General features: G+C 44.0%; 1 protein-coding gene across 1 annotated transcript in view; it reads left to right on the plus strand.

Moving 5' to 3' along the window:
- Window positions 1–11: 11 nt before the first annotated feature.
- LOC135532613 (WD repeat-containing protein 62-like) overlaps window positions 12–15,755 on the plus strand; it is a gene marked incomplete at its 5' end in the record, with an annotated part of 61,380 nt that continues 45,636 nt past the window's right edge. Inside the window, 7 exon segments of the mRNA XM_064960086.1 lie at window positions 12–149; window positions 291–363; window positions 366–453; window positions 532–623; window positions 1,168–1,293; window positions 1,630–1,700; window positions 8,599–8,720. Coding sequence (XP_064816158.1) covers window positions 12–149; window positions 291–363; window positions 366–453; window positions 532–623; window positions 1,168–1,293; window positions 1,630–1,700; window positions 8,599–8,720 — 710 coding nt within the window.

The following is a 15,755-nucleotide window of genomic DNA, read 5'->3' on the forward strand; positions in this document are numbered from 1 at the left end:
TTTTAATTTAGACCTACCCTGACATGGATCTGTCCCGCTCCTGTCTGCCCCCTGGGTCTTTCCTCACCTGCTCTTCAGACAACACCATTCGGCTGTGGCACAGTGACCCGGTGCAGGGAACCAGCTGCCTGCGTAACCTCTACAGCCACGTGAGTCTCAATGCAACACGGCCAGGTCCTCCGTCCACCCTGCCAACGTCGCGGCATTGTTCATTCAGAAAATCTTGGATTTACGAACGACTACCCACACATATTGGTTTTATCTGTCTGTCCGTCTGTGTGCTGGTCCAGGATCTGTTGAGGATTGTGTACGTGGGGGAGGATACCCAGCACCTTCAGACAGATGGGGAGAGAGGAGAGGGGGCGGGATGGACGCTAAGTCAGGGATCAGAGTCCTGGGCGTCAGTCCTGATGGACAACATCTGGCGGCTGGAGACCGCAACGGAAACGTACAGTAAGCGCACGCACGCGCACACGCACGCACAGTCAACACGACCACATCCACTAAGATATCGTGTGTTCTCCTTTCCAGTATATTTGGTCTACAGTTCATGGATCAGCTGCAGAAGATTGAAGCCCACGACTCTGAGGTGCTGTGTCTGGAGTTCTCCCCTGCAGAAACGGGTGAGTTCTGACCCCCTGGGAGACTGGGGGGGTTCTGACCCCGGGGAGACTGGGGGGGGTTCTGACCCCCGGGGAGACGGGGGACGGGGGGGGGGGTTCTGACCCCGAGGAGACTTGGGGGGGGAGTTCTGACCCCCGGGGAGACTGGGGAGTTCTGACCCCCGGGAGACGGGGGGGGTTCTGACCCCCGAGGAGACTGAGGGGGGAGTTCTGACCCCCGGGGAGACTGAGGGGGGGTTCTGACCCCCGGGGAGACTGAGGGGGGAGTTCTGACCCCCGGGGAGACTGGGGGGGAGTTCTGACCCCCGGGGAGACTGGGGGGGAGTTCTGACCCCCGGGGAGACTGAGGGGGAGTTCTGACCCCCGGGGAGACTGAGGGGGGAGTTCTGACCCCCGGGGAGACTGGGGGGGGAGTTCTGACCCCCGGGGAGACAGGGGTGTTACAAACACAAAGATCCTGCATGTCGTAACAAACATCTGTCTGCATTTATATTTATATATACGGTCTGACAGTGGATGGAAACGTGGGTTGTGTTTGTTTCAGGGCTTCACCTGCTGGCGTCGGCCAGTCGAGACCGTCTCATCCACATCTTCAACATGGAGAAGAGCTACAGTCTGGAGCAGACCGTCTATGACCACTCTGCCTCCATCACCGCTATCAAGTTCACTGGTACACACACACACACACACACACACACAAAAATACAGTGAGGTGTTGTTTCCAGGGTCAGCCATACTAGTACAGCGCCCCGGAGCAAATTAAGGTCAAGTGCCTTGTTCAAGGGCACATCGACACGTTGGCCACCTTTATCGCCTTGTGTATTCAAACCAGCGACCTTTCAGTTACTGACCCAATGCTCAAACTGCTAGGCTACCTGCAGCCCTAACACACACACCGTACGAGGAGACGAAACCCAAACAGACAACGTGCATGTCCTATGGTGGGGAGGCTGGGGAAGAGACGTCTAACTAGGGACTTGTGTCGGCCTGTTTTTGTGTGTTGTAGGAGTCAGCCCAGAGGTCCTCATGGTGAGCTGTGGTGCTGATAAGAGTATCTACTTCCGCACTGCTGAACAGGTGAGCCTCTAGTTACCCTTCTATCCTCTAGTTACCCTTCTATCCTCTATTTACCCTTCTATCCTCTAGTTACCCTTCTATCCTCTATTTACCCTTCTATCCTCTAGTTACCCTTCTATCCTCTAGTTACCCTTCTATCCTCTATTTACCCTTCTATCCTCTATTTACCCTTCTATCCTCTATTTACCCTTCTATCCTCTATTTACCCTTCTATCCTCTAGTTACCCTTCTATCCTCTAGTTACCCTTCTATCCTCTAGTTACCCTTCTATCCTCTATTTACCCTTCTATCCTCTAGTTACCCTTCTATCCTCTAGTTACCCTTCTATCCTCTAGTTACCCTTCTATCCTCTAGTTACCCTTCTATCCTCTAGTTACCCTTCTATCCTCTAGTTACCCTTCTATCCTCTAGTTACCCTTCTATCCTCTAGTTACCCTTCTATCCTCTAGTTACCCTTCTATCCTCTAGTTACCCTTCTATCCTCTAGTTACCCTTCTATCCTCTAGTTACCCTTCTATCCTCTAGTTACCCTTCTATCCTCTAGTTACCCTTCTATCCTCTAGTTACCCTTCTATCCTCTAGTTACCCTTCTATCCTCTATTTACCCTCCTATCCTCTATTTACCCTCCTATCCTCTATTTACCCTCCTATCCTCTATTTACCCTTCTATCCTCTATTTACCCTTCTATCCTCTATTTACCCTCCTATCCTCTAGTTACCCTCCTATCCTCTAGTTACCCTTCTATCCTCTAGTTACCCTTCTATCCTCTAGTTACCCTTCTATCCTCTAGTTACCCTTCTATCCTCTAGTTACCCTTCTATCCTCTAGTTACCCTTCTATCCTCTAGTTACCCTTCTATCCTCTAGTTACCCTTCTATCCTCTACTGTTCCTAGGCCATCATTGAAAATAAGGATTTGTTCTTTAACTGACTTGCCTAGTTAAATAAAAAATGTACCCTCTATATAATATATCCTCTACCCTTTCTTTATAATATACCCTCTCTATATAATATACCCTCTCTATATCCTCTACCCTTTCTTTATAATATACCCTCTCTATATAATATACCCTCTGCCCTCTATATAATATAAATCCTCTACCCTCTCTATATAATATATATCCTCTACCCTCTCTATATAATATATATCCTCTACCCTCTCTATATAATATATATCCTCTACCCTCTATATAATATACCCTCTATATAATATATATCCTCTACCCTTTCTATATAATATACCCTCTACCCTCTGCCCTCTATATACAGTGCCTTGCGAAAGTATTCGGCCCCCTTGAACTTTGCGACCTTTTGCCACATTTCAGGCTTCAAACATGAAGATATAAAACTGTATTTTTTTGTGAAGAATCAACAACAAGTGGGACACAATCATGAAGTGGAACGACATTTATTGGATATTTCAAACTTTTTCAACAAATCAAAAAGTGAAAAATTGGGCGTGCAAAATTATTCAGCCCCCTTAAGTTAATACTTTGTAGCGCCACCTTTTTCTGCGATTACAGCTGTAAGTCGCTTGGGGTATGTCTCTATCAGTTTTGCACATCGAGAGACTGAAAATTTTTCCCATTCCTCCTTGCAAAACAGCTCGAGCTCAGTGAGGTTGGATGGAGAGCATTTGTGAACAGCAGTTTTCAGTTCTTTCCACAGATTCTCGATTGGATTCAGGTCTGGACTTTGACTTGGCCAATCTAACACCTGGATATGTTTATTTTTGAACCATTCCATTGTAGATTTTGCTTTATGTTTTGGATCATTGTCTTGTTGGAAGACAAATCTCCGTCCCAGTCTCAGGTCTTTTGCAGACTCCATCAGGTTTTCTTCCAGAATGGTCCTGTATTTGGCTCCATCCATCTTCCCATCAATTTTAACCATCTTCCCTGTCCTGCTGAAGAAAAGCAGGCCCAAACCATGATGCTGCCACCACCATGTTTGACAGTGGGGATGGTGTTCAGGGTGATGAGCTGTGTTGCTTTTACGCCAAACATAACGTTTTGCATTGTTGCCAAAAAGTTCAATTTTGGTTTCATCTGACCAGAACACCTTCTTCCACATGTTTGGTGTGTCTCCCAGGTGGCTTGTGGCAAACTTTAAACGACACTTTTTATGGATATCTTTAAGAAATGTCTTTCTTCTTGCCACTCTTCCATAAAGGCCAGATTTGTGCAATATACGACTGATTGTTGTCCTATGGACAGAGTCTCCCACCTCAGCTGTAGATCTCTGCAGTTCATCCAGAGTGATCATGGGCCTCTTGGCTGCATCTCTGATCAGTCTTCTCCTTGTATGAGCTGAAAGTTTAGAGGGACGGCCAGGTCTTGGTAGATTTGCAGTGGTCTGATACTCCTTCTATTTCAATATTATCGCTTGCACAGTGCTCCTTGGGATGTTTAAAGCTTGGGAAATCTTTTTGTATCCAAATCCGGCTTTAAACTTCTTCACAACAGTATCTCGGACCTGCCTGGTGTGTTCCTTGTTCTTCATGATGCTCTCTGCGCTTTTAACGGACCTCTGAGACTATCACAGTGCAGGTGCATTTATACGGAGACTTGATTACACACAGGTGGATTGTATTTATCATCATTAGTCATTTAGGTCAACATTGGATCATTCAGAGATCACCACTGAACTTCTGGAGAGAGTTTGCTGCACTGAAAGTAAAGGGGCTGAATAATTTTGCACGCCCAATTTTTCAGTTTTTGATTTGTTGAAAAAGTTTGAAATCGTTCCACTTCATGATTGTGTCCCACTTGTTGTTGATTCTTCACAAAAAAAATACAGTTTTATATCTTTATGTTTGAAGCCTGAAATGTGGCAAAAGGTCGCAAAGTTCAAGGGGGCCGAATACTTTCGCAAGGCACTGTAATATATACCCTCTACACTCTCTATATAATATATACCCTCTACCCTCTCTATATAATATACCCTCTACCCTCTCTATATAATATATATCCTCTACCCTCTCTATATAATATACCCTCTCTATATAATATACCCTCTACCCTCTCTATATAATATACCCTCTACCCTCTCTATATAATATATACCCTCTACCCTCTCTATATAATATATACCCTCTACCCTCTCTATATAATATACCCTCTACCCTCTCTATATAATATACCCTCTCTATATAATATACCCTCTGCCCTCTCTATATAATATATATCCTCTGCCCTCTCTATATAATATATATCCTCTGCCCTCTCTATATAATATATATCCTCTACCCTCTCTATATAATATATACCCTCTACCCTCTCTATATAATATATACCCTCTACCCTCTCTATATAATATATACCCTCTACCCTCTCTATATAATATATACCCTCTACCCTCTATATAATATACCCTCTGCCCTCTATATATAATATATACCCTCTGCCCTCTCTATATAATATATACCCTCTGCCCTCTAATATATAACCTCTCTATATAATATACCCTCTACCCTCTCTATATAATATATATCCTCTACCCTCTCTATATAATATATATCCTCTACCCTCTCTATATAATATATATCCTCTACCCTCTCTATATATAATATACCCTCTCTATATATAATATACCCTCTGCCCTCTATATAATATACCCTCTGCCCTCTATATAATATATACCCTCTGCCCTCTATATAATATACCCTCTCTATATCCTCTACCCTCTCTATATCCTCTACCCTCTCTATATAATATACCCTCTCTATATAATATATATATAATATACCCTCTATATAATATAGCCTCTATACAATTTACCCTCTTCCCTCTCTATATAATATACCCTCTACCCTCTCTATATAATATATACCCTCTACCCTCTCTATATAATATATACCCTCTACCCTCTCTATATAATATATACCCTCTACCCTCTCTATATAATATACCCTCTACCCTCTCTATATAATATATACCCTCTCTCTATATAATATATACCCTCTGCCCTCTATATAATATATATAATATACCCTCTCTATATAATATATATAATATGCCCTCTATATAATATAGCCTCTACAATTTACCCTCTTCCCTCTCTATATAATATACCCTCTACCCTCTCTATATAATATACCCTCTACCCTCTCTATATAATATACCCTCTACCCTCTCTATATAATATACCCTCTACCCTCTCTATATAATATATACCCTCTACCCTCTCTATATAATATATACCATCTGCCCTCTCTATATAATATATACCCTCTGCCCTCTCTATATAATATATACCCTCTGCCCTCTCTATATAATATATACCCTCTGCCCTCTCTATATAATATATACCCTCTGCCCTCTATATAATATATAATATACCCTCTCTATATAATATAGCCTCTATACAATTTACCCTCTTCCCTCTCTATATAATTTACCCTCTTCCCTCTCTATATAATATACCCTCTACCCTCTCTATATAATATACCCTCTACCCTCTCTATATAATATACCCTCTACCCTCTCTATATAATATATACCCTCTACCCTCTCTATATAATATATACCCTCTACCCTCTCTATATAATATATACCCTCTACCCTCTCTATATAATATATACCCTCTACCCTCTCTATATAATATATACCCTCTACCCTCTCTATATAATATATACCCTCTCTATATAATATATACCCTCTCTATATAATATATACCCTCTCTATATAATATATACCCTCTACCCTCTCTATATAATATATACCCTCTGCCCTCTCTATATAATATATACCCTCTGCCCTCTCTATATAATATATACCCTCTGCCCTCTCTATATAATATATACCCTCTGCCCTCTCTATAATATATAACCTCTCTATATAATATATACCCTCTACCCTCTCTATATAATATAATATACCCTCTCTATGTAATATACCCTCTACCCTCTCTATATAATATATACCTTCTGCCCTCTATATAATATACCCTCTGCCCTCTCTATATAATATATACCCTCTGCCCTCTCTATATAATATACCCTCTGCCCTCTCTATAATATATAACCTCTCTATATAATATATACCCTCTACCCTCTCTATATAATATATATCCTCTACCCTCTCTATATAATATATATCCTCTCTTTACCCCTCTACCTTCTCTATATAATATACCCCTCTATATAATACATACCCCCTCTACATAATATATACCCTCTATCCTCTCTATATAATATATACCCTCTACCCTCTCTATATAATAAACTGCTCAAAAAAATAAAGGGAACACTAAAATAACACATCCTTGATCTGAATGAATGAAATATTTTTATTAAATACTTTTTTCTTCACATAGTTGAATGTGCTGACAAAAAAAATCACACAAATTATCAATGGAAATCAAGTTTATCAACCCATGGAGGTCTGGATTTGGAGTCACACTCAAAACCCCCCCCCAAAATTGAGCAGTGTATATATCCTCTAATTACCTTTCTACCCTCTATATACTATATCTGAATGGTCATATACCCCTCTCTCTGTATAATATATAGTCTGAATGGTCATATACCCCTCTCTCTGTATAATATATAGTCTGAATGGTCATATACCCCTCTCTCTGTATAATATATATAGTCTGAATGGTCATAAACCCCTCTCTCTGTATAATATATATAGTCTGAATGGTCATATACCCCTCTCTCTGTATAATATATATATATAGTCTGAATGGTCATAAACCCCTCTCTCTGTATAATATATAGTCTGAATGGTCATAAACCCCTCTCTCTGTATAATATATATAGTCTGAATGGTCATATACCCCTCTCTCTGTATAATATATATAGTCTGAATGGTCATATACCCCTCTCTCTGTATAATATATAGTCTGAATGGTCATAAACCCCTCTCTCTGTATAATATATATAGTCTGAATGGTCATATACCCCTCTCTCTGTATAATATATATAGTCTGAATGGTCATATACCCCTCTCTCTGTATAATATATAGTCTGAATGGTCATAAACCCCTCTCTCTGTATAATATATATAGTCTGAATGGTCATATACCCCTCTCTCTGTATAATATATATAGTCTGAATGGTCATATACCCTCTCTCTGTATAATATATATAGTCTGAATGGTCATATACCCTCTCTCTGTATAATATATATAGTCTGAATGGTCATATACCCCTCTCTCTGTATAATATATAGTCTGAATGGTCATAAACCCCTCTCTCTGTATAATATATATATATATATAGTCTGAATGGTCATATACCCCTCTCTCTGTATAATATATATAGTCTGAATGGTCATATACCCCTCTCTCTGTATAATATATAGTCTGAATGGTCATAAACCCCTCTCTCTGTATAATATATACTCTGAATGGTCATATACCCCTCTCTATATATAATATATAGTCTGAATGGTCATATACCCCTCTCTCTGTATAATATATAGTCTGAATGGTCATAAACCCCTGTCTCTGTATAATATATATAGTCTGAATGGTCATAAACCCCTCTCTCTGTATAATATATAGTCTGAATGGTCATATACCCCTCTCTCTGTATAATATATAGTCTGAATGGTCATAAACCCCTCTCTATATAATATATATAGTCTGAATGGTCATAAACCCCTCTCTCTGTATAATATATAGTCTGAATGGTCATAAACCCCTCTCTCTGTATAATATATACTCTGAATGGTCATAAACCCCTCTCTCTGTATTATATATACTCTGAATGGTCATAAACCCCTCTCTCTGTATAATATATAGTCTGAATGGTCATATACCCCTCTCTCTGTATAATATATATATATAGTCTGAATGGTCAATTTAAAATGCATCCCAGTTTGAATTGCGGCATTAACCCACCTCTGTCTCCCTCCCCTCTCTCTGTCCCCTTCTTCTCTGTCCCCTCCAGTCTTCGGAGGGTCTGAACTTTGCCCGTAGTCACCACGTAGTAGAGAAGACCACTCTGTATGATATGGACCTGGACGCTACACACACACACACCGCCATCGCCTGTCAGGACCGGAATATCAGGTACACACACACACACACACACCTCCTGTCAGGACCGGAATATCAGGTACACACACACACACACACACACACACCTCCTGTCAGGACCGGAATATCAGGTACACACACACACACACCGCCTGTCAGGACCGGAATATCAGGTACACACACACACACACACACTGCCTGTCAGGACCGGAATATCAGGTACACACACACACACACCTCCTGTCAGGACCGGAATATCAGGTACACACACACCGCCTGTCAGGACCGGAATATCAGGTACACACACACACACACACCTCCTGTCAGGACCGGAATATCAGGTACACACACACACACCTCCTGTCAGGACCGGAATATCAGGTACACACACACACCGCCTGTCAGGACCGGAATATCAGGTACACACACACACACACCGCCATCGCCTGTCAGGACCGGAATATCAGGTACACACACTGCCTGTCAGGACCGGAATATCAGGTACACACACACACCGCCATCGCCTGTCAGGACCGGAATATCAGGTACACACACACACACACCTGTCAGGACCGGAATATCAGGTACACACACACACCGCCATCGCCTGTCAGGACCGGAATATCAGGTACACACACACACACACACCGCCTGTCAGGACCGGAATATCAGGTACACACACACCTCCTGTCAGGACCGGAATATCAGGTACACACACACACACACACCGCCTGTCAGGACCGGAATATCAGGTACACACACACACACACACCGCCTGTCAGGACCGGAATATCAGGTACACACACACACACACACTGCCTGTCAGGACCGGAATATCAGGTACACACACACACCGCCTGTCAGGACCGGAATATCAGGTACACACACACACCGCCTGTCAGGACCGGAATATCAGGTACACACACACACACTGCCTGTCAGGACTGGAATATCAGGTACACACACACACACCTCCTGTCAGGACCGGAATATCAGGTACACACACACACCGCCTGTCAGGACCGGAACATTTTAGAAATGTACCTGATGTTTTTCCCAACATGCATTGGGTGTGTAACCTGATTAGGGGCTCAGAATGACAGAAATCACCTTTTGACATTGTGGTAATTCATCTTACACAGAACATCGAGGACGCAACGACGTGTTTCCTTATTTTGCAGTGAGAATGAGAGACACTATCATGTTGTCTGTATAATAGACCAATGAGAAGGAGAGACACTATCATGTTGTCTGTATAATAGACCAATGAGAAGGAGAGACACTATCATGTTGTCTGTATAATAGACCAATGAGAAGGAGAGACACTATCATGTTGTCTGTATAATAGACCAATGAGAAGGAGAGACACTATCATGTTGTCTGTATAATAGACCAATGAGAAGGAGAGACACTATCATGTTGTCTGTATAATAGACCAATGAGAAGGAGAGACACTATCATGTTGTCTGTATAATAGACCAATGAGAAGGAGAGACACTGATGTTGTCCGTATAATAGACCAATGAGAAGGAGAGACACAAATATAATATGACGTCCATCTCAACTGGAGGAGGAAATTATTGTCCAAAAAAACTTAAGTGCCACACCAATAGTGAATAGGGTCAGTACCACTCACTGGGGATAGGCCTGATGCTCTATGCTAGAGCCAATAAGATGGGCTAGAGCCAATAAGATGGGCTAGAGCCAATAAGATGGGCTAGAGCCAATAAGATGGGCTAGAGCCAATAAGATGGGCTAGAGCCAATAAGATGGGCTAGAGCCAATAAGATGGGCTAGAGCCAATAAGATGGGCTATAGGCCTGATGCTCTCTGCTAGAGCCAATAAGATGGACCTGATGCTCTCTGCTAGAGCCAATAAGATGGACCTGATGCTCTCTGCCAGAGCCAATAAGATGGACCTGATGCTCTCTGCCAGAGCCAATAAGATGGGCTATAGGCCTGATGCTCTCTGCTAGAGCCAATAAGATGGGCTATAGGCCTGATGCTCTCTGCTAGAGCCAATAAGATGGACCTGATGCTCTCTGCTAGAGCCAATAAGATGGACCTGATGCTCTCTGCCAGAGCCAATAAGATGGGCTATAGGCCTGATGCTCTCTGCTAGAGCCAATAAGATGGGCTATAGGCCTGATGCTCTCTGCTAGAGCCAATAAGATGGGCTATAGGCCTGATGCTCTCTGCTAGAGCCAATAAGATGGGCCTGATGCTCTCTGCTTGAGCCAATAAGATGGGCTATAGGCCTGATGCTCTCTAATAGAGCCAATAAGATGGGCTATAGGCCTGATGCTCTCTAATAGAGCCAATAAGATGGACCTGATGCTCTCTGCTAGAGCCAATAAGATGGACCTGATGCTCTCTGCTAGAGCCAATAAGATGGACCTGATGCTCTCTGCCAGAGCCAATAAGATGGACCTGATGCTCTCTGCTAGAGCCAATAAGATGGACCTGATGCTCTCTGCTAGAGCCAATAAGATGGACCTGATGCTCTCTGCTAGAGCCAATAAGATGGGCTATAGGCCTGATGCTCTCTGCTAGAGCCAATAAGATGGGCTATAGGCCTGATGCTCTCTAATAGAGCCAATAAGATGGACCTGATGCTCTCTGCTAGAGCCAATAAGATGGGCTATAGGCCTGATGCTCTCTGCTAGAGCCAATAAGATGGACCTGATGCTCTCTGCTAGAGCCAATAAGATGGACCTGATGCTCTCTGCCAGAGCCAATAAGATGGACCTGATGCTCTCTGCTAGAGCCAATAAGATGGACCTGATGCTCTCTGCTAGAGCCAATAAGATGGGCTATAGGCCTGATGCTCTCTGCTAGAGCCAATAAGATGGGCTATAGGCCTGATGCTCTCTGCTAGAGCCAATAAGATGGGCTATAGGCCTGATGCTCTCTGCTAGAGCCAATAAGATGGGCCTGATGCTCTCTGCTTGAGCCAATAAGATGGGCTATAGGCCTGATGCTCTCTAATAGAGCCAATAAGATGGACCTGATGCTCTCTGCTAGAGCCAATAAGATGGACCTGATGCTCTCTGCCAGAGCCAATAAGATGGACCTGATGCTCTCTGCTAGAGCCAATAAGATGGACCTGATGCTCTCTGCTAGAGCCAATAAGATGGGCTATAGGCCTGATGCTCTCTGCTTGAGCCAATAAGATGGACCTGATGCTCTCTGCTAGAGCCAATAAGATGGGCTATAGGCCTGATGCTCTCTGCTAGAGCCAATAAGATGGGCTATAGGCCTGATGCTCTCTGCTAGAGCCAATAAGATGGACCTGATGCTCTCTGCTAGAGCCAATAAGATGGACCTGATGCTCTCTGCTAGAGCCAATAAGATGGGCTATAGGCCTAACTGTTAGGCTCAATTAAATAGGACCATTTTGATAACTAAAAGACGTTTGTCTTCTTCTCTTTTTTCCCCCTGTGATTCAATGTTCAAATACTGTGATATGCCTGGCTGGGCCTCTACTGTTCACTGATTAGTCACAACTCAGCAATCATCTATTTGGTATTTTGTCTCGCTTGCTGTCCAATAGTACGCGGTCTTTCCTTCTGACTGTAGGCCCAGCTTCCAAATATACTGTAGGCAATATGATTTTAAAAACAATCCACAACTTATTTAAAGCTTGGGGAAGCTAATGATCCTAATCGCGGTTATAGTAGCCTATTTTGAGTGCTTTTATTTCTAGACTACTGGTTTCAATGGTATGTCTTTTATAAAACAATAGACTACTGGTTTCAATGGTATGTCTTTTATAAAACAACAGACTACTGGTTTCAATGGTATATGGACGTCTGTATAAAACAATTGTCTCCGGATATGACTGGATTTTGTCCAGGCTATTTTGAAGCAAGGTAAAGCATACCTCACTATAGGTAGTGAAACGTTCAGGTTTCAAACAACTTTAAGTAGCTATATGCTTTGAAAAGGCCTCCAGCTCATAGCATAGTGATGTGCTGATGAAGACTTGCCTTCTTGTTGACTATGCATTTGAAAGCGCACTTCAGTTACCAAATAAAATATAAAACAACAAAACGTATTTACATAAGTCTCTGAGACTTGAAATTGAGCTCAGATGCATCCTGTTTCCATTGATCATCCTTGAGATGTTTCTACAACTTGATTGGAGTCCACCTGTGGTAAATTCAATTGATTGGACATGATTTGGAAAGGCACACACCTGTCTATATAAGGTCCCACAGTTGACAGTGATATTATTTGGAAAGACACACACCTGTCTATATAAGGTCCCACAGTTGACAGTGCATTTCAGAGCAAAAACCAAGCCATGAGGTTGAAGGAATTGTCCGTAGAGCTCTGAGACAGGATTGTGTCGAGGCACAGCTCTGGGGAAGGGTACCTAAACACTTCTGCAGCATTGAAGGTCCCCAAGAACACAGTGGCCTCCATCATTCTTAAATGGAAGAAGTTTGGAACCACCAAGACTCGTCCTAGAGCTGGCCGCCTGGCCAAACTGAGCAATCAGAAGGAGAAGGGCTTTGGTCAGGGAGGTGACCAAGACCCCGATGGTCAAAGGCACATGACAGCTCGCTTGGAGTTTGCCAAAAGGACATTGACCCTAAGCACACAGCCAAGACAATGCAGGAGTGGCTTCGGGTCCCTGAATGTCCTTGAGTTGCACAGACTTGAACCTGATCCAACATCTGTCCAGAGACCTGAAAATAGCTGTACAGCAACGCTCCCCATCCAACCTGACGGGGCTTGAGAGGATCTGCAGAGAAGAATGGGAGAAACTCCCCAATTACAGGTGTGCCAAGCTTGTAGCGGCATGCCGAAGAAGACTTGAGGCTGTAATCGTTGCCAAAGGTGCTTCAACAAAGTACTGAGTAAAGGGTCTGAATACTTATGTAAATTAGCAAAAAGGTTGAACACAAATATATATATATATATATTATTAACTGTTTTTGCTTTGTCATTATGGGATGTTTTGTGCAGATTGAGGGAGAAAACAATTTAATCCATGTTAGAATAAGGCTGTAACGTAACACAATGTGGATAAAGGGGGTCTGAATACTTTCTGAATGCCCTGTGAAAGACTAAAATTAAAAACACCATTTCATTTGAGAAATCTGTTCCAAAGTATTTCCATGCTTAATAGAGCGATATACACACGTACCAAACATTAGGAACACCTTCCTAACATAGAGTTTCTACCCCCCCCCCCCCCTTTGCCCTCAGATTAGCCTTAATTCGTTGGGGCATGGACTCTACATTTAACATTACATTTAAGTCATTTGGCAGACGCTCTTATCCAGAGCGACTTACAAATTGGTGAATTCACCTTCTGACATCCAGTGGAACAGCCACTTTACAATAGTGCATCTAAATCATTTAAGGGGGGGGGGTGAGAAGGATTACTTTAACCTATCCTAGGTATTCCTTAAAGAGGTGGGGTTTCAGGTGTCTCCGGAAGGTGGTGATTGACTCCGCTGTCCTGGCGTCGTGAGGGAGTTTGTTCCACCATTGGGGGGCCAGAGCAGCGAACAGTTTTGACTGGGCTGAGCGGGAACTGTACTTCCTCAGTGGTAGGGAGGCGAGCAGGCCAGAGGTGGATGAACGCAGTGCCCTTGTTTGGGTGTAGGGCCTGATCAGAGCCTGGAGGTACTGCGGTGCCGTTCCCCTCACAGCTCCGTAGGCAAGCACCATGGTCTTGTAGCGGATGCGAGCTTCAACTGGAAGCCAGTGGAGAGAGCGGAGGAGCGGGGTGACGTGAGAGAACTTGGGAAGGTTGAACACCAGACGGGCTGCGGCGTTCTGGATGAGTTGTAGGGGTTTAATGGCACAGGCAGGGAGCCCAGCCAACAGCGAGTTGCAGTAATCCAGACGGGAGATGACAAGTGCCTGGATTAGGACCTGCGCCGCTTCCTGTGTGAGGCAGGGTCGTACTCTGCGGATGTTGTAGAGCATGAACCTACAGGAACGGGCCACCGCCTTGATGTTGGTTGAGAACGACAGGGTGTTGTCCAGGATCACGCCAAGGTTCTTAGCGCTCTGGGAGGAGGACACAATGGAGTTGTCAACCGTGATGGCGAGATCATGGAACGGGCAGTCCTTCCCCGGGAGGAAGAGCAGCTCCGTCTTGCCGAGGTTCAGCTTGAGGTGGTGATCCGTCATCCACACTGATATGTCTGCCAGACATGCAGAGATGCGATTCGCCACCTGGTCATCAGAAGGGGGAAGGTAGAAGATTAATTGTGTGTCGTCTGCATAGCAATGATAGGAGAGACCATGTGAGGTTATGACAGAGCCAAGTGACTTGGTGTATAGCGAGAATAGGAGAGGGCCTAGAACAGAGCCCTGGGGGACACCAGTGGTGAGAGCGCGTGGTGAGGAGACAGATTCTCGCCACGCCACCTGGTAGGAGCGACCTGTCAGGTAGGACGCAATCCAAGCGTGGGCCGCGCCGGAGATGCCCAACTCGGAGAGGGTGGAGAGGAGGATCTGATGGTTCACAGTATCGAAGGCAGCCGATAGGTCTAGAAGGATGAGAGCAGAGGAGAGAGAGTTAGCTTTAGCAGTGCGGAGCGCCTCCGTGATACAGAGAAGAGCAGTCTCAGTTGAATGACTAGTCTTGAAACCTGACTGATTTGGATCAAGAAGGTCATTCTGAGAGAGATAGCGGGAGAGCTGGCCAAGGACGGCACGTTCAAGAGTTTTGGAGAGAAAAGAAAGAAGGGATACTGGTCTGTAGTTGTTGACATCGGAGGGATCGAGTGTAGGTTTTTTCAGAAGGGGTGCAACTCTCGCTCTCTTGAAGACGGAAGGGACATAGCCAGCGGTCAGGGATGAGTTGATGAGCGAGGTGAGGTAAGGGAGAAGGTCTCCGGAAATGGTCTGGAGAAGAGAGGAGGGGATAGGGTCAAGCGGGCAGGTTGTTGGGCGGCCGGCCGTCACAAGAAGCGAGATTTCATCTGGAGAGAGAGGGGAGAAAGAGGTCAGAGCACAGGGTAGGGCAGTGTGAGCAGAACCAGCGGTGTCGTTTGACTTAGCAAACGAGGATCGGATGTCGTCGACCTTCTTTTCAAAATG

This window comes from Oncorhynchus masou, unplaced genomic scaffold (genome assembly GCF_036934945.1).
Source record: "Oncorhynchus masou masou isolate Uvic2021 unplaced genomic scaffold, UVic_Omas_1.1 unplaced_scaffold_1943, whole genome shotgun sequence".
Lineage (NCBI taxonomy): Eukaryota > Metazoa > Chordata > Actinopteri > Salmoniformes > Salmonidae > Oncorhynchus > Oncorhynchus masou.